We start from the raw sequence: 20849 nt of genomic DNA, 5'->3' as shown, positions 1-20849 counted from the left end.
GATCGTCATCTGGACTTTGCTTTAGTAATTCTTCTGTATGTAAGCTTTTAATTATGAAGATATTAATAGATACATCTCTGACATTCTTTCTCTCCCCTTAAAAAAAAATCCCATGAAAATCACGTGATCACATAATCCACCAAAAAATCACGTTTTCACATGTGATTTTCATGTGGAAATGTGTGATTCACATGTGAATCACATGTGATTTTACCACGAAACGCTCCAAAATCACACATATTCATGTGCTTTCACAAGTGATTCACATCATTCACATATAAAAATTTGTGTGAACCACATGTGATCACAGTGAAAGTCACATGTGATTTTTATGGGATTTTTTTGCAAGGGTCGTTACTGTGGAGTTTAGTAAATCAAAAAGAAAGGACGATTCTAACTGACCTAACCCATGTGTTTGCTCAAAAAATAGACTGATGTGTCATTTGAATTGGTGTAGCTTGTGTACTTCAGGGGAGTGGAAACAGGTATTATCACATTTTAACAGAATTCTTGCCATTTTAATAGGGCATATGGACTATTTATTATACTGTAAGCATACTGTACTTTCAGACAAGTTATACAAATGTAATACTGCTACTACTAATAATCATAATCCAGTCATAATCCCCACTAGGTACTAGAAGAACAACAGAAAACACTTTTGAATTGTGCTTTGCCTTTCTGTAATTTTAACTCTGAACTTAAAATGGAGATGCAATTAATTTAGCTGAAAGTATTTCCAATATGTAAAAAAAAACAGTCTTAACATTACTACATTCATCTTTTTTGATATTGCTTGCTTGAACTCAAAGATGTAGAGTTATAGTGCCACCTGGTGGAAAACCATTCAAACAGTTTGAAAGCACCGTTATGGAATGAAATACAACAGACATGTATAAATACATACAAACAGGCAGGTTGTTTATTCATAAAGAGTAACAAACCAGCAGGTGGTTTGCAGCAGGAAGCCTGTACAGAATATGCTGCATCGCACCGCGGCATAAAGCATCTGCATGGTTCTCTACGAAGCTCAGTATGAACACAGCATTTAACAAAGTTCAGCCAGCACTGTCCTGCATGGCGTAACAAGTCATGAAAGATGCATGGTGGGATTGTGGAGTCATCACTAGTTCAGTTTTCTAAAGTTCAGCTGAGGTTTAGTCAACAGGCTTTCTCAGGTCCAATAAAGAAATGACTGAAAGTAAAAGTCCGGAGCAGTGATTCAGTTGTCTTGTGATGTACTCGTTTCTTCTTCACACAAAGAAGAAACATGGAAACAAGTTGACCTACCAAATGTTGATTATTGAAAATAACTAAAATACTCTTAGTTGGGTTTAATCTTTGATCTCATCAAGTCATTGAGTGCCAGTATATAACAGAGAAATGGCCCAGGCACTTCTAGAGCAGATGAGTACCAGAGCTCCAACACTTTCAGTCATTTCAGGGAAAACAGACCCCATTTATTTCTTCCTATTTCTCCTTCTGGTCCTATTTTAGTGTCCATCAAGTAATCAAAGATACATGCTGATAAGAGAACATTCTATTTTATTGGGTAGTAAATGGACTTTGATGCAGTAGAGTAAAAGCATTGCTAAGAGCAGCTACTTTGGCTCCTGGGGTCTGCCTGAATCCCCATCATAGTTTTTGTTTTGTTTTGTTCCTTTGTGATGTCTTTTTAGTACTATTTAGAAGATGAATATGACATTTTATGCTTTTACTGCATGTGATTCATCATAGTTTGTTGGATTTCAGAATTAAATAATGGTACTAATGGATTACAGCAAAGTGCTTGGCAGTCAATCAATTGTGAGTTAAGTACATGTTTTTTTTCCTTCATTTTTTTTTTTTTTTTTTTTTTTTTACAAACATTCAGTTTTACGCCTAGAACATTCTCATTACCTTAACATAGGTGTAAGATAATACAGATACCTTATACCTACATCAAGGTAATGATGTAACCTGAATTACTCTGCACTACCAACCATAGCTGTAAATAACTAATCACAAATGTTCTATGAGTAGTTAATTTAAATATTGGTCAGTGTGTCCCTCTGTTTTATATAAAGATAGAAAAAAATAAAACAAGATGTATTAGCTGTTTAATATGATGTGCTCATTGTTGTATCCCAATGTTGCTTCTGATTGGTTAATCTGCACCTCATATTGGCTCCTTCCCCAGAAACCGTCAGTTGACATCTGACACACACAAAAAAACCAAAGAGGCAGAAAGTTCTGTTTTTCCAACTCAACAAGAAAATGGATCACCTTGTCAGACTGTATGTTTCCATCACTTGCTTCTCTAAATTTTTCTGTTTATTCTGAGACCTCTGCAAAAAATGTTTTTAATTTCCTTCCATGCCTTACACATCACATAGGTTTCAAATTCACAATATGGAGTCATAAATATGTCCAACAGTACCCCACCAGAAACCAGAATTTCCTGCCTTTTTTTTTTAGTGAGTTCCAGTCAGACAGAAGTAGAGCTGCTCCTGGAGCAGAAAAGCCAGATTGTGTCCAGACAAGTTTTAACTTCAAAGAGATAAAACCTGTCTCCTGCTTTCTCCCTCTGACCATCACAGTCAGACCGGTCACAAAATATTTCATAAAATGTTATTTTTCATCTTTGTTTGCTATTTCTAGAGTAGAATTAACTCTGTATCTTTGTTTCATGTTTGATTATCAATATTTTCAATCAGTTTTAATCTGAGTACAACAGAATCTCCTTGCTTTCTTGTGTTAGAGTTTATTTAGTTGGAAAAACAGAATTTGTCCTTCTTATGGATATTTGACACATTATGATGTGGATTTATTTAATTAAATTAATATTTGAATGTATTATATCAACACCACTCTGGTGAAGCCCACAAACTTAATGCTGTCCGAGACAAAAGGCGTCTTTTCTTTTTACTAAGGCGTTTCTCACTGACTGGATCCCTGGGCAAAGGCAAACTTTAAACCAGAGATCCCAACCCTGGTCCTCAGGTGTAGCTGTTTTCCTGCTGCTGCACACCTGGCTCAAATGAAGTGGAGATTATCATATTATATCACCAGTCGATGCTCTACTGAGTGAGTAACAGTGCTAAACAGATTTGGCTGAAATCTGCTAGTGTTTTCAGAAACCTGAGGAGGTTTTATTACAGCTGCACTAATAAACACAGATGGTTATCAACACAACCTTCTAATTGTTGCTATCTTATAGCTGCTTCATCAACCTGGCTTTTAACTGCAGCACATTGAACATTTACTAAGGCTGCTGATGTCTATGGCAGCACAATACTTACAAAACACATTCTCTAATTTATACATTCATTAATAAATTGGAACAGAAAAGTAAACAATCTGTCTTGAAGATCGGCCAAGCAGGATGTTTGCCACAGTGGCTGGGTCAGGCTGGAAATGTACAACTAAATACTGTAGGTGTGAAAATGGAGTTCACTTTTCTACATGTTTACTGAAACATGAAGTTCCTGAAACAGACACATTTACAATCTGATTTTAAAAACATCTCAGGTGGTTTTATATGCAGATGATCCCTGATAGTTTTGCTGTTCTGTAAACTACATGCCCTGATTCTACACAAATATCTCCTTAAACGGTAATATGAACAGATGTGCCATGTTTCCTTTTGCTGCATTAGCTTTGTTGATCATCCAACAGTTCAGGGCCCAAGCTCTGCAGCTGAACATTGACTGTTTGGGAGAACAAGTGGTCTTTGTTATCTTTACACAGTGTCAAACAGAACAAGACCTTCACATTCAAAACTACACTAGAAGGTACAGTTTTACACTGGTACAAAACAGTCAACTGTACATCTTACTGTAGTAGTCGTGTAGTTTTCACCATATTGGGGATCACAGCAGGTTCTATTAATACAGATCCGGCCTTTCTGCTGGACCTGCTGTCATTCCAGTCAAATAATTATAACAAAATAAACATGTGTGTTACATTGGTCAGCCTGTTAAAATCAATTCATAAGTTTTTAATACAGAAAAGGGACATTTACAAAAAGTCCAGGTGATGAAGATGTACCGTCTGACAGGGAAATAACACTGATTCAGTCTTCTTCTAATCATTCATAAACAAAGACTTAAAGAGCCTTTATAAGACCTGAAGAAATCTGGGGTGCAGTAAGTTTGGAGGTTGGATCTCAGTTAACATTTACATCCATTCTGTCAAATAATAATAATTTAAAAAAACCAGCAAGCGTTAACAAATTCAACACAAGCACATCTAAAAAATTAAAAAACATTTCCAAAAGTAATGTTTGACAATGAGCTCTGCTTTCCATCCCAGCAGGATGGATGAAGAGTTCTGCCTCCTGTGTGTTCTCAATCAACAGTGTGCTCTGATGAGCAAGTATTACACACCAATAACAGAGCTGCGAAGGCTCAGCATTGTTCAACTTTTAGATAAACCGTGTTACAACATTTAGGAAAACTGCAGACTCCAAAACACCTCTCCTTTTGACTGCCATGTTGAATTTAGATATAAAATGTATCTTTAGTATTGATCTTGTGGACTCCAAGATGCTTTAATAGCAACTATTTGGAAGTTATGACAAAAAGACGTTTGTCCATCCTACCATCATAATCATAATGAAACTCTACATGGGCTTTAAATGGAATACTGCCTTTTAGTCAGAGGACTCTAAGATGGTGCTTTTTGACAAAACCACTCCAAAAAGGTTTGCAATAAAGCAAAGAATGACTATATAGAAGCACATCATGCCTATGAAGCATAGTGGAGGATCTGTGTTGCTGTGGGCCTGTTGTCCTCCAAAGGCCCTGGAATCCTTGTTCAAGTGCATGCTATCATTACTTCTTTGAAATGTAATAACCATTTACCAGTGCCTGCAAAGGACGGAAATATAAAAGGGTCATTATTGGAACTTTCAACAAGATAATGAAAAAATAAAAACATGTATTTATTATTGCTAAATTTCCCCCAATTGGATTAATATAGTGATATATAATAATTGTTCATTGTGAGATTATGCCACTACATTTTGTTTATTATTTTTTGTTCATGTCTTTGCCATACAAATGGATGAAAGTGCAGGATGCTTGTTGGCTTGTTTTCTGTAACATGTGAACAATTTACATGAAAAATAACTTTAGCTCCTCCTCTATAAATACAGCCTGTAAATCTCTTGCAAATATGATCATTGTGGCTAAGACGTGAGGGCTCATGTTTAGTGATTCCAGAGTGTTTTCACGTCTTTCTACATGGCTGAGATGATTTCTTTGGGTTATAGTGGATGTATTTTAAAGCATACAAACAAAAAATAAATTAACAAGTTGTGGAATAAATAACTGTTCTGAGCCACAAATAGTTTTATAAACAGTAACCCACCCAGATTCAAGAAGATTATAAGTTGGACCAAATGGGAACATTTTTTACTCATAAGTCCATAAGACAGCAAAATAGTAAAGACATTTCAGTGTTGATGTTCAGAGAAGGACTAACTGTTCATGGTTCTCTCCATCACAGTGTGTTGCCCATAGTGCTGCTCACCAAACCTTTGATATTGGTGATGGGACGGACATCGTGTAACTGTCTTCTCCGATCAATGAATGTGGCCAACCTTGACCTGTCCAGGGGCATCTTGGAGTACTCGCCTCCTTGAGCGCCCCCCCGACCCACCCATGGGTGTTGTAAACATGAAGTGACATTAGGCCTCTTCCTGGGATCCTCCTGCAGCACTGAAGACACAAAATCCCTGGCTGCCTGACTTACATGATGGAAGTATTCATCCGGGAAACAGAAGTCCAGGCGGCAAATGTTTACACACGTTTCCTCTGGTGACTCATCCAGAAATGGGGATACGCCACTGAGCATCACGTAGGCCAGCACGCCCATGCTCCACACGTCTGTCGAAACAGATACTGGCGTACCTCGGATGAGCTCAGGGGCTGCAAACTCTGGGTTTCCAAGTAAGAGGTGGACATATCGGCGGCTAGCAGAGAGCTGGACGGCGTCACCGAGGTCGATGAGCTTGACAGATGGAGCCGGAGCTCTAAGGTCCACCATGATGTTCTCAGGCTGCAACAGGGAGAGATAACAGTCAGCCCAAAATGACTGTAAAACTTTTTTTTTGTTTACCCTACACTACAAGTTATCACCTTGAGATCCAGATGTGCCACTCTGCAGGTATGAAGGTGCTGGAGCGCCTCCAAAGTTTCTCTGATAAAAAATGCTACTTTCTCCTCCATCAGTTCATCGTGGGCAACAAGATACTCGAACAATCGTCCATCTTCTAGCCTTATACATGTAACATCAGACAAAAAATGCCATTTTAGCTAAGATGCCCAAACATGAACATAAAACCACTAAATATTTCTTCTAAACATTCAGTGTTTAACAGAATATTAAAGCTGTGACTTTTAAATCAACTTTAGTGTTGTCTGGACAGTGCCACAAAACTCACAGCTCCAGGATGAGCATCAGAGAGGTAGGAGATTCATAAGTGTCCAGCAGCACCACCAGCTGGTGATTCTGGACATGACGGAGGATGTCTGCTTCATGAGCTACCTGCTCTTTCTTCTGCATCTTCTTATTCACAAACTTAACAGCAACCTGGACAGTGAAAAGACGCTCACTGTGAAAGTCTAGGTAAAACCTGACAGCAAGTCATTTGTTAAATATCCAACTATTACATATCCATGTCATTTTTTTTCAAACTTGTATCAAATTTTAGATGAAGGGGAACGGAGGATATTGTAGTCAATGAGAGGAAGCAAAATATATAGAAAAACCCAAACAAGTAAAAAACAAATAAAACAAGAAGTAAATTCACAAAGTTCAAGGTATTTGTGATCAAATCTAAAGTTATAACAAATAATATGAAATACTATACTTTATAAAACTATTAAGATTTTAAAATAAATAAAAGAATAAATAATAAAAATAAGATTGTATCTGCCACACCCCAGATGCAACCCCAAAGTTAATGCACACAAGACACACACATCTATGTTACAAAAAACACACATTCAAACACCATGTCAGTTGGGGCATCTTCCTTTTTGTTCTCCTGTGAACACGACAGCCTCCAGTTTTACCAGCTGTTGTTACATGTCTGATCGTTTCCGCACAGAGTTACAGTTGTCAAAGACAGGGTTATTTGAATGAGATAAATGTTTCTTATCGCAAATATATAAAACATCACATCATTGTTATTCTTTGAGCAAAACAACTGTACCCATAGGAAGAACCTAGGCAGTTTCAAATAACAGAAATCCTCACATGTTGTGTCCTACCTCTTTCTTTGTTGATTTGTTCAAACATTTTCTCACGACTGAAAAGCGCCCCCTGGTGAAAAAGTAGAGTTCTGCCATTAAAACTCAGAATGGTTCGCAGTGAATGTTATCTGGTGATTCGACAAGAGGCATGATGCTTCACCTTCCAATCTCGCTGATCTCAGTGAAGACTGACTCAAAATTTTCTTTCCAATGAATCCCTGTTCCATCACACCCAGAGGCTGAGCAAGAGAGAGGCAGACACACAAGAGGGTCTGAACAGAAACATATTTTATTCTAGACATTTTCATGTCATGTTGTGTGGAAAACTTAGAAATCCCATTGAACCCATCTGGGTGGACTGGTTAAAGGTAATCCAGACATGCTCTGTTATGTTTCTAATATTTCGGGCTGCATTTCTAGTTGTGTTTCCATTCCAGATGTGCAAAAGTTTCTTGGTATTCTGTAAATATAGGAAAAAACTTAATTTTGCTTTCATGAAATAAGAAAGGCAATTAAAATCACATGTTAATAAACTTGTTCACGCAATTAGTAATTAAGAAACATCCTCCTCCTATCACTTCCTGTTGTTTTCTTTGTCGTTTTGCCTGTAGTAACATCTGGTTGCAGATCACATGACTAGTGTGACGCAAAAAAAAAAAGTGTTTCCATAATTTTAAAATTGCTGAAAATCCATGCTGAAAATATATGGTCAATGGAAACAGCTACTGGTAGATCAAGTCAAAATCTGCAAAGTTGTTAAATGAGTTACACTTTCTAAGACTTAACATGATTAAAGTTAATTGAGAACTTTCACATCACTTTATCTTGAATGAATCTGTGGTGCATTCCAATGAATGAATGAAAGAATAAATCAATCAATAAAGTTTGTTTGCATAGTTCAGCAACAATGCAGATCAAAAGCAGTTAGAAAAACATGGAGTGTATGAGTTTGTGCTTCTTACTGCAGCTGCCCAGTGTGACCATATTTGAGGGTTGTGATGGAGGGCCAACCCCCCAGCGGTTGGAGGCTCGAACTCTGAATTGATAGTGACCTCCAGGAATAAGATCCTCGATCTGGACACACTCCTCCCTGCAGCTGGCTGCCTGCTGCCACAGGAATGAGTCTGTGGGTGGGAGGAAGGGGAATGCAGAGGAAGATGTGCTTAGTCTTTTTGGAATGTCAAAAAGAATCTTTTGATTCAACAGTTTCCACAGACCTTCCTGTCTGTACTCTACAGCATAACTGGTGATGGCGCAGTGAGCAGATGAAGCTGGAGGTGGCCAGTGGACCAGCACTGTGGTGCTGCTCGCCTCCTGAGCCAGAGGCCTCCCTGGGGCTGCTGGGATACCTTCAGTTTAAACAGGAAAGCATTGAAGCTGCAGCAGAAGCATAGCAGGAGGTTACTAGTGGTGAAAAACAAGAGAAACACCTTGAACTTTAATAGAAGCAGAGGAAGAAGCAGAGCCATGATCATTAACAGCAACACAGGTGTAGATCCCTGTATCCTGAGGCATTAAGTTGCAGATCTTCATCAGGATGTCACCAGTGTCCCTAGAAAGAAGAGAAACAGAAAGAAACAAAAAATGACCAAGGAGGTCACAAAAAAGAAAAAAAAAATATACTGAGGAATGAAGCTAAAAAAGAAAGGCTTTTTGTTTTCACCTGTGGTCTGTTTTACCTGATATCAATGGTGAAGCGGTTGTTACTGGTGACAGGGTTCTGGTCGGGGCCCTTCACGGTTACCGTGGGTTTGGGTCGTCCACAGACTTTGCAGCAGAGGACAACTGTCTCCCCAAATGCACACACCACATCTGACAGCGGAACCAGGAATTCCGGGGCCACTGCAGACAGCAAACACATCACAGCCGTTTCCTCCTCAGGACACCCAAAGGCCACGCTGAGGCACAGAGTGACCTCATTCTATAGAAGGTTCAGCTTCCATGGAATGAGAGATGTTGTCAAATATGTACATTATGTTTTTCTAAATACATAATGACTGTATTCATGTTCCTGACTCTGTTTGTATCTACACCAGTGGTGCTATTTTGTGTTCATAATTTATTTTATTTTTTTACCTTCGGTTTATTTCTCTTGAATGTGTAATATTTACAGAAATTGTTTGACTGCAGTTGCAGAAACAAAATATTAAGTTATGGATACAACCTCTTTAAAGGGGTAAATATTTATCCAATTACTTATTTCAAGTTAAATATTTTTACTTCCATCCATCCATCCATCCACTTTTTTTTCACCCTTGTCCCTAATGGGGTCAGGAGATGCTGGTGTTGATCTCCAGCTACGTTCCGGGCGAGAGGCCGGGTCACCCTGGACAGGTCGCCAGTCTGTTGCAGAATATTTTTACTTATTTGGCTTTTTTTTTTTGTAGAAATCAGTTTCCTTTGATATTAAAGAGGTTTTTTTTATTGTTTGGCAAAAAGACAACTTTTTTTTATTATGATTGCTTTGTGAAAGGAATAAAATGTTCAAACATCCAATGGAGTGAATACTTTTTTACAGCCATTGTATCTGTTGTGGCCACTCCTGTTATATGTGATAACTGATAACAGCTGTTTAGACCTTGACTATTAATGAGCTCTATGAAAGGCCAACTAAATTCAACTTTTAACCCTGGGGTGGTGTTTATAGGATTCCAGTTGGAGATTTCCTTTAACACTTTTATTATTGTTCTTGGTATTTTTTATTTTATTAAAATTGGAGTTATAAAAAAGAAATAAAGTGTGTGAGGGTTGAGGGTTCGGTTTATGGCATGACAATAAAAGGTAAAGACAAGTCTTACAGCTCTCAGATTAACACCACCTGATCATGTGAATTCATTTGTGTCTCACCTTCCTGGATGAAGTTTGGGTTAAGAAGCTGGAAAGAAACAACAACAACAAAAAGATACCAGTTAGGTTGCAAACATTAAGCAAGTTTATTTGTGTAGCACATTTCAGCAACAAGGCAATTCAAAGTACTTTACACAATGGAAACATAAGAAAACAAACAAACAAACAAACAAACAAACAGTAAACTGTAAGTGACAAAGACTAAAGGAAAGTGATGAAAAGTTGGAAACCAGGTTGAAACCAGGATGAGTTGGGTTGTTGATTAGTTCTTGTGGTAATTTTGGAAACCCAGCCATTCTTGAGAAGTTTCACCACTGTTCACCACTCTGATTCCAGTTAGCCTTAGAAATGGTTTTGTGACCCATTTACAGACTGCTGGATGTTTATGACCAATGTAACCTATGTGTTGACTCTACAGGTCTGGTAATGATCAGCTCTGGGTGTGGCTAATGACATTCTCCCCAAACAATGTGGTTAATCACAGCTAACTCATTATTTAACAAGGAGCAGAAGAATATTCAGATTTTTTTTCTAGGATCAGACTGACTTAGATAACGTTTTGCTCTTAATAGATAAAGTCTACATTTGAACATTTCTGTTGAATTTTTATGTAAAAAATAACCTGAGGATCATCAGTTGAATCTTCTGAAACATTCAAACATAACAGAAACAGAAGAAATCTCCAAGGTCGGGGGAAGGGATTTTAACAGCACTGCATTCAATTTTATGCTAGTTAGGCAACGAATACCTCCATGCCTGTCTTTGGGTCGAGGTCTTCCTCACTTTCTGACTCATCAGAGGTGTGCTGGTCCTGGTGGACAGCAGAGAAACAGGACAAGAAGAACAGAGGAAAAGGAGGGAGAAGTTTGTGTGAGCAGAAGAGAAAAGGCCGAGCAAATTAAGGCCGTCACCGGAGAAGACAAAGAGGATGATAAAATGTAATTTGGCTCAGCCGGTCAAAACAAAATATGCCGAAGATTTAAAAGAAAAAATCAGCAAATATTAAGATGTAAAAAATGATTACATTTAAAAGCCTTTATATAAATGGTGGGCACTCACTTTAATGTTTCTATATTGATTTGAAATCATTTCTGATTATGCTGTCATTTATTCTTACATCTAAAATATACTTTATTTTGACAGAAGCACGGCTGCCATTTTGCACCATCAGCCCTTCTGACCAACACCAGCAAGCAACACTGGTGAAGTGTCTTGCACAAGGACACAGCGGCAGACGCAGATGAAGCAGGAACTTGGGTTTTCTCCCACAGTCCAAAAACACAAGAGGTCAACTGTGGATTCTAAATCTGAGACTGGTTGTACTGTGTGTCATACAAAAACATTTCTGTATTTTTCAACCAGATCACCAATAATTGATCAAAAAATATTAACAATAATTATCCAACAATGTGATCATTTCAGGGACTATTTTCAAGTGCTGATTCTCTACGGTGTAAGTGGACTTAGATTTGAACGCAGTTGCATAAGACTTTACAGATTTGTTCAACTCTCTTCATAAACATGATCTTCTGAGATAGTTTTTAACTTCACTAACATGGATTAAAACATTTGATCTATTAAACTTCCAGTTCACCTGTAGAGATTTAGAAGATTGTTCAGTACAAATATGTCTCTTCATCTTCCTGGACACTAAATCTATTTCAGAAAACTTAAACGTTTATTCTTGGATGAACATGATTGAACATCCAAGCAGTAAGACGTTTAGCAACATTTGATTGAATAATAAGGTTAGAACAGAAAATGTGACAAACTGAGTTTTCTGTGTCATGGATTTAACAAAACACAAATCATGAGAATCCCAAACTAAACAGGTTTTTATTTTAAAGACACATCTTAAACAAATTACAGTCATCTATTTTGGATAAGATGGTCCAAAGTCCTGAACTGGAATTTCAACTGCAGTAGTTCTTAAATGTTTTTCATTTAGTAAAATTTGTTGTATCTCCATAATAATGTGCACAAATCTTTGTCAATATTTCGCTAATGTTGAAAAAGCACAAATTTGCAGTTGTAGTGTTTTTATTAAATAAGAAATTTATTTAAAATCACACACACATGAACAGTGGTGCTTTCTGATATGGGTGACATGGGCCCAGGGAGGCTGCAATTTTGGGGAAATTTCAGTCAACCATTAAAACTTAAGAACTTTCAATTCAACATATTTAAATAACACAACTTGTTATGAACTGTGTGATGTTGTTAGACAGGCGTGCTGAAGTCCAGTCTTCCAGAGCTACCATCCTGCAACTTTCAGATGCTTCCCTACTCCAACACACCTGAAGCGAACAAATGGCTCATTAGCTGGCCCGTTCAGAGCTGATCCCGGTCTGTTGGAATAAGGATGCATCTTAGAATTCCAGGACATTAGCTCTCGAGGACAGAACTTGAGCACACCGGCTGTAAGAGCTCTGCTGGAGTCATCAGCTGCATATTGTCCAGATACCGTCATCCTCCTACTGCTTCCTGTCATCTTCTTTATTGCTTTACAGCTGAAAAACCATCAAAGTGCAATTTTTTTCATCCAAAACCTTTTTTTTTTTTTTTTGTAATTGCAGTGTTTCCATTAAGCAATTTTATTTTCAGAATTTCAATTTGTGCAATTTTATGGCTTATGGGAACACAGCTATTGACACTTAGGAATGCACCTGAATGTGCAATAAAGGTGATGTGTTGCCCTGCATACGGCAGCACAGGCCTACTGGCTCCTGCTGCAATCAGTTCTGTGTTTGGGACATGTCATCGCAGATTTAAGATCAGTTTTATAAAACATCTGAATGTACGGAAGGAATGAAGGAGTTACAGCAGATACACACCACATCAGCCACTGCAACCACGGCAAGCTATACTCACTTTAGCCTTGTGGGTGGGGCTTGGCAGGGCTAGCGGGAGGGGGGAGGCTACGCCATCTTTTGGTTTACGGAGGAGGCTGTTCTCCTGACTCCTGAACCCCAGAAAGGAGCTGTCCCTGGATTCAGCACGTTTCCTAGCGCGTAGGGTGTTCCATGACAAAGACTTCCTGTGCAGTGCATGAAGGACAAACATCAAGCAGCCAATCACATAGTAACTTAGCAGTGTCCAGCTCAGCCATTGTGTGGATACAACAACAGCTGTCAGGTCAGAATAATGGAGGTGAACAGGTGAAATCCAGAGACATTTACAGCTATCTGTTGCTCTGGATTCATTTCCCTGTGTGGAGATGAATAATTGTCTTCAGAATTAGTTGTTTCAGGGTTTCCTGACTTTACAGAAGATTTGGTAACACGTTATTTGATGGGTTGTGACGCTGTCATAAACATGACATAACATCTGTCATGAACATGAGTAAGTCTTCATGAATATTTATGACTGTTGTCATAAAGTGTCATTCGGTAAATTATGACTCTTTTAATACAAAGCTGACATTATTCAAAATGTTTTTGCTATGACAACTTGACATTAACCAAGAAATTATGATCTGACATAAATTTGTTATAAAAGTATTACTGATTAAACTTTAAAAATGATGTATCTTTATGTTATTAAAGCTAAAATATATTCACTTAAACCAAATTAACCTTCTATTGCTGATGGAAAACCATCAACGCCCTCCATGTGGGTCAAATAAAAAAAAGGTGAATTAAATCTTTATTATAGCATCCATTGAATTTTTTTTATTTGAATTATTTCCATTATTTAATTATTATCTATAAATTAACCAAGTTCCTGTTTAATGTTGGCATATCCACAGGAATATCCATTATACTTTGAACACAGCTAGTTTTCAGAATTCCATCTGGGTGGTTGCTAGGCAGATAAATGACTGTATCATTTCAGTGACTGGTTTACCCTCTGCGATTTTATAGTAAGCCTTTCAATGCAAATTCTTCAGCACAGTTGACAGTAATACCAGCCCATCAGAGCATTTCTCAAAGCTTTGTGATGCTACAGTTTATGAGCGGCTCTCCCAGCTAAAGAAAGCACCAATCAGAGCTTGGGATATAATTTAACAGTGAGCTGGTTGTGTTAGGAACTGAGAAATCAGTTCCATTGAGGGGCTGTTTCAGCTGAACAGCTGAAACAGATGTTTCATATCATGAGAACATATTCTTATGATATGGTTCATGAGAATATATTCTGTGATCATGCAATTGTAAAGAGAGAACCTATCATGAAAAGACTTCTTATTTAGTGGACATAAAATCAATCAACCGATAAGATTACACACCATGAGTGTAATCTTTCATAAAACTGTTGTAATGTAGCCATTCTTCCACATTTTCTCTGCTCTTTGCTTCTGTGTCTTGGACCTAATGTCACTTTTTATGTCAAAATCATCAATATGCTTTTACAACTCAAACCATTTCTGGTAAGTTGATGTGCAATGTTCAGTCTGAGCCTATGAAACCTAACCTGACTGGTTTTCATATCAGAATAAGGTTTATCCGTTTTACCCATTTTTGTGGCTGGATGCTGGTTTGGTTCGGAATATTTAGGTGGTGTTTCCTGTGTTGTTTCTGTTCCTTAACATTCACTATGATGATAAAATGCTGGCCCTCAAAGCTCTACATGTTTCTTCTCAATCTTTTGGTATTATACTTTTGATCTAGGTCATAGAATCTGGATCACTGACCCACAGTTTGCTGCTGGATGAACCAATATCTTCTTGACATGCCAAGAGCAGAGACAGTATTTGCAAAGGACACAATGCCTTTTTCACATCTTCTGATGTCCAAGCAGCACTGGGGCCTGCCACAGGAAAAATCTGAAAGGTTAGATATAACTTCTGGTATCCTAGATAACAGCAGGTTGCTTACTCTCTTTCAACATCTACCTTTGTGGACCTTGCTAACATTTTATCCAGTGTGTAAAGAAAATTCTTTCCCACGACATGTCAGTATGATGCTATGTTAAAATACAGAGGATTTTACGCACCAGGACATTAGAAGTATGTGGGCCTTCCACAAGCTGTAGACAAGAGTTTGCAGGAATTTTGTTTTATTCCAGAGCTGGTGGTACTTGGTAAGGTTTAAAGGTCGCCATGTTCACACACATCATTTTAGCTCAGCTGATCGTGGTTTTGTGATGGCCACAGCAAAATATTATTTTTTTTTAACTTTTCTGTTATTTCCACTCTGGAAATAATTTGGAAGACCAATTTTCACCAGATTTTTGACTTCCTGGCTGGTGTCTTGAGACTGTTTCATATTAAAAACACTTTCTTCCCTCAACATATCATCCATTTTGTGAAGTGCATCATTACCAAAAGATGCTGCCACTCCAGCAGCACCAGTGGTGGCAGCATCCTGACACCCGTGCAGCTTGCAAGAACAGACTTGCAAGCTTCCATTTTTCCTCCAGATGTAACAAAAGTCAAACACTTTAATTTTATTTAATCAGATGACAGGGCATGTCTCCAGTTGTTTGTTCCTACATGCAGTTGCAAACTGTAACCTGGCTTTTTATGTTGCTGTTGGAGGAAATTCGTCCTCTGACTTTTCAGCCCACGTCAGTGACAAGATGTACATCTGAAGCTGAATAAAAATGAACTGCAGATGAGCTAAACTCTAACTTTCATGTTGAAAATACCTTTCAGACCATCATCATCTAGACTCTTCCACATTAATAAAAGTTCTGAATTAAGGTAAAAAATATTCTAGCATCTAGCAAGCAAAAATTGGTAATCCTGACTGATCCAAAACAGCAAAAGTTCAGTCTGATTTAATGTTAGACAGAAACTAACTTAAATCCAGTCAGAGGGTCGGTGTTATGACTGGAGCTCAGTCATAACACCCGAGTCAAACAATCAACAGGATTCTGAAGAACTTGGCTTCATATTGAGCCGGTCATTCAGCCATTTGTCTCGGAACAAATGGCTGAATGACCTCGGGACTTGAAGCCTGAATTTGAGGAGCCCTGGTATTCAGGATAGCCATGTTCCTAAACACAAAAATGTGGCTGCATAAAAACAGTTCCTCAAAGAATAAATTCAAAATGTGCTTTTCCATTTGCTCGAGTTATCTCTGTGATGTTAAAATGTACGATAAAAGAATAAAAACTGAATAAAATCTGTAAAGGAGCAATTAATTTCTCAAACCTACCTCCATGCTCCAGACCAAAACTCTTGCCTTTCCAGAGGTTACTGCATTGGCTACTTTTGTTCTACTTTATTTAAAAAAAATAAAAAACAACTAAAAAAATAGAGGGCTGTTATATTGTGACTTGCACATCAAGAGATTTCTGACCACAGTTTTTGCAAACTAGTCCAAGCTTAATCAGATTGGATGGTGAACATCTTCATTGGTTTGTATCATTAACTGAAATGGCAATGGAGTCTGGGGATAAAGACATGCATTATATTTCAGATATAGACTGAAAGTCAATAGGAAATTTGACTTCTGATTGGAAAACTAATTTAAAATTATGATTGACAGTTTCATGAACATACTTTTAATTCACTTGTACATCACACAGCAACTTTTAATCCATGTAGATATGCTAAAATGTTAAAAATGTGGTGTTAATTTTCCAAATAGATGCAAAAGCTAATCTGGAAATAGCTGGAATGCAAAGTCAGTCAGGTGAGTCTGTCAACAGTTTAACCAACAGAATTTCTAAGGTTTGACAAGAATGTAATCTTCATAGGTCTTGATGGGGATGCTTTACATTTTTATAATGGATTTAAAACTACCTTCCCAAACAAAGGTTGTACAAGCCCTTAGTTTTGTTCCATTAGAAACTTGGACAGAATACACAAAACACTTCCAGAATGTTGCGTCTGTTTAGAAACCTGACATCTTTGTTACATTTCAGTCAAAAACACCTGATGCAGATGTTAAGTGTTCTGGGGAGACGTAGCTCTGTTTGACTTCTCAGTGGCATGTTGTTGTTCATACAGAGCCTGGCTCTGCTGGAGGTCTCTTCCAGTTAAAGGGAGTTGTCCCTCTCCACTGTCATCACATGCTTGCTCAGAAGGAAGGATGAGGTTTAAAAGTCACTGACTCAGTGTGATCGGTGCAACTGGGCATTCTGTAATTTGATCTGAACCCAACTAATCAAATTTGAACTGAAATGGATTCCTTACAACCGGCCATAAATTGGGTCCATTTGTAATGTGGCTTGAAATAACTTTGTTTCATCAACTAAACTGTCAATATTTTAAAATGTGAAATGAAGCACAGTCAGCAGAAAAAAACATAAAAACAAAAAAAGATGTACTGCAATTTCCTTTGGTCTCAAAGAATTCAAATCTTTTTGGTGAAATAAATACAATCCTTGTTTCTGTCTGACTTTTTCATGCTTCAGTCTGAGGGTTGCTTCTTATGTGGAGTGTCAAACCGTGAAGGTTAGTAACAACTCAAAGACAAACTGAATCAAAAAGAACACTACGACAAAAAGAAGGAAACGGTGCAGATGATCACACTTCACACTTATATCTGGAAATAAGCCCAGATGGCTGCGGCTCAGTTCATCCCCATGCATTTCATACCTGTGAAACAATTTTGCAAATATGCACTTTGTCTCAGCTTATTGTTCGTACTAGCTAAAGTATTTTCGTAAATTATAGGAACAGACAATTGATTCTGAAAACTTTGACTCAAACCCTTATTGTTCTACTCTAGTTCTAACCCTCATTTATCCCAGATTACTTTTAGAACATATTAAATATTGTAACCTGTGATCTAACCAAACTAGGTGGATAGCATTGATTTATGAAACCATATTTCCCCGCAGTAAACTACTGAAGTGGTAGAATATTGAAAATGACTGGAAATGTTTGACTTGGTTTATATCAAATGTTTCCCTGGCAACTGATTCCTGAAACATCCCAAAGCATGCGGCTCCATTTAGTATCTGAGGAAGTCAGGTGCAGAATTACCTAAAGATATAGTGGTATGAAAGGACGGAAAGAACGTAGAGATGAAATGACCAGCAGCCACCAGCTTTTCTTACACAGGAATGCTAGAAGCAGTAAAACCATGCTTTACCTTTGTAATGTCTACTGAACTGCAGGTGCTTTGCTCAAAAATGAAAAAATTCTCTCTCATATTAACAAATAGTGTACTTAGTGTGTGTAGAAATGCAGGCAGATATTCAGTTTGCTCTTGTAATTTATTTACAAATATTAAAAACTACATACCATCTTCATTCTAAAGCAGAACAAAACATGTCCACCTTCACGCTTCTGCTCTAACTCATGCTTATATCCAAAAGGTGTATTTTACATATTTAAAAAACATCTAAAATCCTTATCAGACTACGGACAGAACAAAGCTGAGCGCTGCCGTTAAGTCAAACATATTGCACAGCCTGACTTCATTCATATTTTTTATCTTCATAAATAGTGCAAATGGCATTTTTTCTTAAACAGGAATGTTCCAGAGCCTCAGTCAGATATAACAGTATGAACTTTGTACAGTGAACAAAATCAACACAAAGCAGGAAACAAATCCAACTTTGTCTAAGAAATAAAATAATAATTAACAAGAAAGAAAAAACAAGAATCAACACAAAATGTATACAGATTGCCACAGACAACAAAATAAATATTCTCCTCTACGGAGAACAGAATCCACCTGAAGATGACCAGGTGAGTTTTATTCTGTCAAAGAAACCGTAAACACGAGAAGTACAAACGAAAAACAGAAGCAGGTTGTTAGAACTGAAAAAAAAAAACGTCCGGTTTTAGCTCCACATGGACCCCCGGGTCAGAGTCAGCTACATGTTCTACTCGGTCTACTCCTGTGGGATCAGTGTGTGTTTTGGCTCGCTTTCAGGCCACAACAAGTGGATTTCCCTTCAGCAGACTGGCAGTCAGTTAGATTGGAGGGGAGTCAGGCGGAGTGGGAGGAGGGTTGGGGGGGAGGGTACCTTAGTGCTCTGTAGAGCAGTGACTCAGTGGGAATCCTTCTGTGTCCTGTCAGAACAGGAAGCAGCAGGAGGGGTGAGGGATTAGGAGATGAGGGCACAGGCAGTGAGGAGTTAGGAGCCCACTCAGGAAAACAACACAAACACAAGCAGGCAGATGGAGCTTCCACACCGCTCATCCAGTCCAGCCGTCTGTCTGCCAAACAAGTGCTGCTGGAGGGTTCAGGGGGTGGGAGGTTTGGGGGGTGAAGGGCAGGGGGGAGGACTTACTTGATGTTGTTGGCATCTGCCACAGCAGCTGGGAAGGAGGAAGTGGAGAAAGAGTCTTTTATGGACTTTGTGGGCGGGCCCAGGACGTGTCCTGGCAACCAGCCCTCGGCCTCGGGTGACTGGCTGTCGGCTGGCCGAAAAACGAGGTACATGTTCTGCTGATTGATGGTCAGGACTTGGACCACGTCTCCTCTGCTGACACATATCTCATTCTCTTTGAGTGCAGAGTAGTCCTGAGTGACCCGCATGGTGGAGAAGAGGCCGTTACAGTCATCGTGCTGAGGGGGGAGGGGGGCAGTGGGGAGAGTCAACATGTCTTCTCACATTCAAGCTCAACTAAAATGTGCATCTACCTACATAAACAAGCCAAATATCAACTGGAGGATAACACCATGAGGCTTTCATACTGGTAACCTGAGTGGAAACTAATCGGGATCCTAATACGTAATCAATAAACAAACCTAAGCACACTGTACCAACAGTCAAGCATGATGCTGGGGTTCTGTGAAATACACAAAGATATTTTCTTACTTAGTTCAACTTAAGTTTTTCTTAAAGGTACTTCTATCTGAGAAAAGCTCTGCATCTGACTCCAGTGAGTGACAGTCAAGCTGTTGGAGAAGAAGCTAGTAAAGTCAGATCATAGTGTGCTGGATCTTCCACTACCCACTGGACTGCAGCCTAGATTTTAACCTTAGCTTTTAGGTTAGCTGAGTACCAGAGTGCTGTGTTGCTGTGTTTTCTCAAATTTCAGAATGAAAGGCTCACCAAAAATACCTGATAAAAGAGCATGCTGCAAGAATGCAGGAACTTACACTGGATTCAAAGCAAGAGGAGCTGCCATTGGAGGTAGACACTTTTAAAGGGCTCTTCTCACAGAAGCCCAGAGCCGAGGACGGCCGGCTGTGGGAGGATAAAGATGGCCGGTTGCCTGACGATGAGGACCGTCTGATCAGAGAGGAGCCGCTGTCTTTGCTTTGACACTGCTGGTACACAATGGGAGACTGCAGAGCTGCAAACACACACAAAAGGTTAGAGTTGATGGTTTCTGTTGAGCTGCCACTGGATAGTGTGGGGCAGTAGGAAATGCCTCTTCCTCATTGTTTAGTTGCTTCAACACCTTGGTGCCATTTGCATACTATATTGATATAGTCTATGTGCACAGAGTGGGATAACAGTTTTCTGGTCTTTCATTATGATGCCATTTTCCACAATGAGTTCATTTCTGCAGGGACAAATGGACACAAAGCAGGCTCAAGTTGTCTCTTTGGTTTACCATCCTCTTTATGAAGACAACTAGCTCTTTAAACACGTTGTCGACATTGTAGGTTCCATTTTCAGCCAGACTTTCTGGGGTTCTGCACTCCGGATCTTGTGTCAGATAGATTTAAGCTTCATTTCATATGTCACATTTAGAATGAACAGTCAGTTTACCACCCAACCTGCTAGCACATGTCTGTTTCTGTTAGTGTAGCAGCTAATATATAAGGATAACTTTAACTGAAACCAGATGTGATGAATACAGATGTTAACATTAAGTCATATGCCTTGATCATCCATGTGACACAGCTGGGAGCAAATAGCATCTCTGCTAAGGATAGTTAAAGTATTAATGTTTTGCATATA

The 20849-nt window shown here is 38.6% G+C and overlaps 1 protein-coding gene across 5 annotated transcripts in view; it reads right to left on the bottom strand.

Moving 5' to 3' along the window:
- Positions 1 to 492: 492 nt before the first annotated feature.
- kalrna (kalirin RhoGEF kinase a) overlaps positions 493 to 20849 on the bottom strand; it is a 141991-nt gene continuing 121634 nt past the window's right edge. For 2 of the 5 annotated variants that reach the window (XM_044130993.1, XM_044130994.1), the window contains 14 exons: positions 20039 to 20235; positions 19224 to 19501; positions 12960 to 13125; positions 10837 to 10899; positions 10089 to 10116; positions 8921 to 9083; positions 8672 to 8793; positions 8459 to 8590; positions 8204 to 8365; positions 7402 to 7480; positions 7260 to 7311; positions 6428 to 6576; positions 6123 to 6261; positions 493 to 6042 (listed from right to left, as the gene is read on the bottom strand). In XM_044130993.1, coding sequence (XP_043986928.1) covers positions 5485 to 6042; positions 6123 to 6261; positions 6428 to 6576; positions 7260 to 7311; positions 7402 to 7480; positions 8204 to 8365; positions 8459 to 8590; positions 8672 to 8793; positions 8921 to 9083; positions 10089 to 10116; positions 10837 to 10899; positions 12960 to 13125; positions 19224 to 19501; positions 20039 to 20235 — 2288 coding nt within the window. In that variant the 3' untranslated portion in view covers positions 493 to 5484. The remainder of the gene's footprint in view (positions 6043 to 6122; positions 6262 to 6427; positions 6577 to 7259; positions 7312 to 7401; positions 7481 to 8203; positions 8366 to 8458; positions 8591 to 8671; positions 8794 to 8920; positions 9084 to 10088; positions 10117 to 10836; positions 10900 to 12959; positions 13126 to 19223; positions 19502 to 20038; positions 20236 to 20849) is intronic. The other 3 variants (XM_044130996.1, XM_044130995.1, XR_006372045.1) reach the window with 3 other exon arrangements.

Source organism: Gambusia affinis, linkage group LG11, assembly GCF_019740435.1.
Source record: "Gambusia affinis linkage group LG11, SWU_Gaff_1.0, whole genome shotgun sequence".
NCBI lineage: Eukaryota > Metazoa > Chordata > Actinopteri > Cyprinodontiformes > Poeciliidae > Gambusia > Gambusia affinis.
The sequence above is the reverse complement of the archived record's forward strand: the minus strand, read 5'-3'. Positions and strand labels throughout refer to the sequence as shown.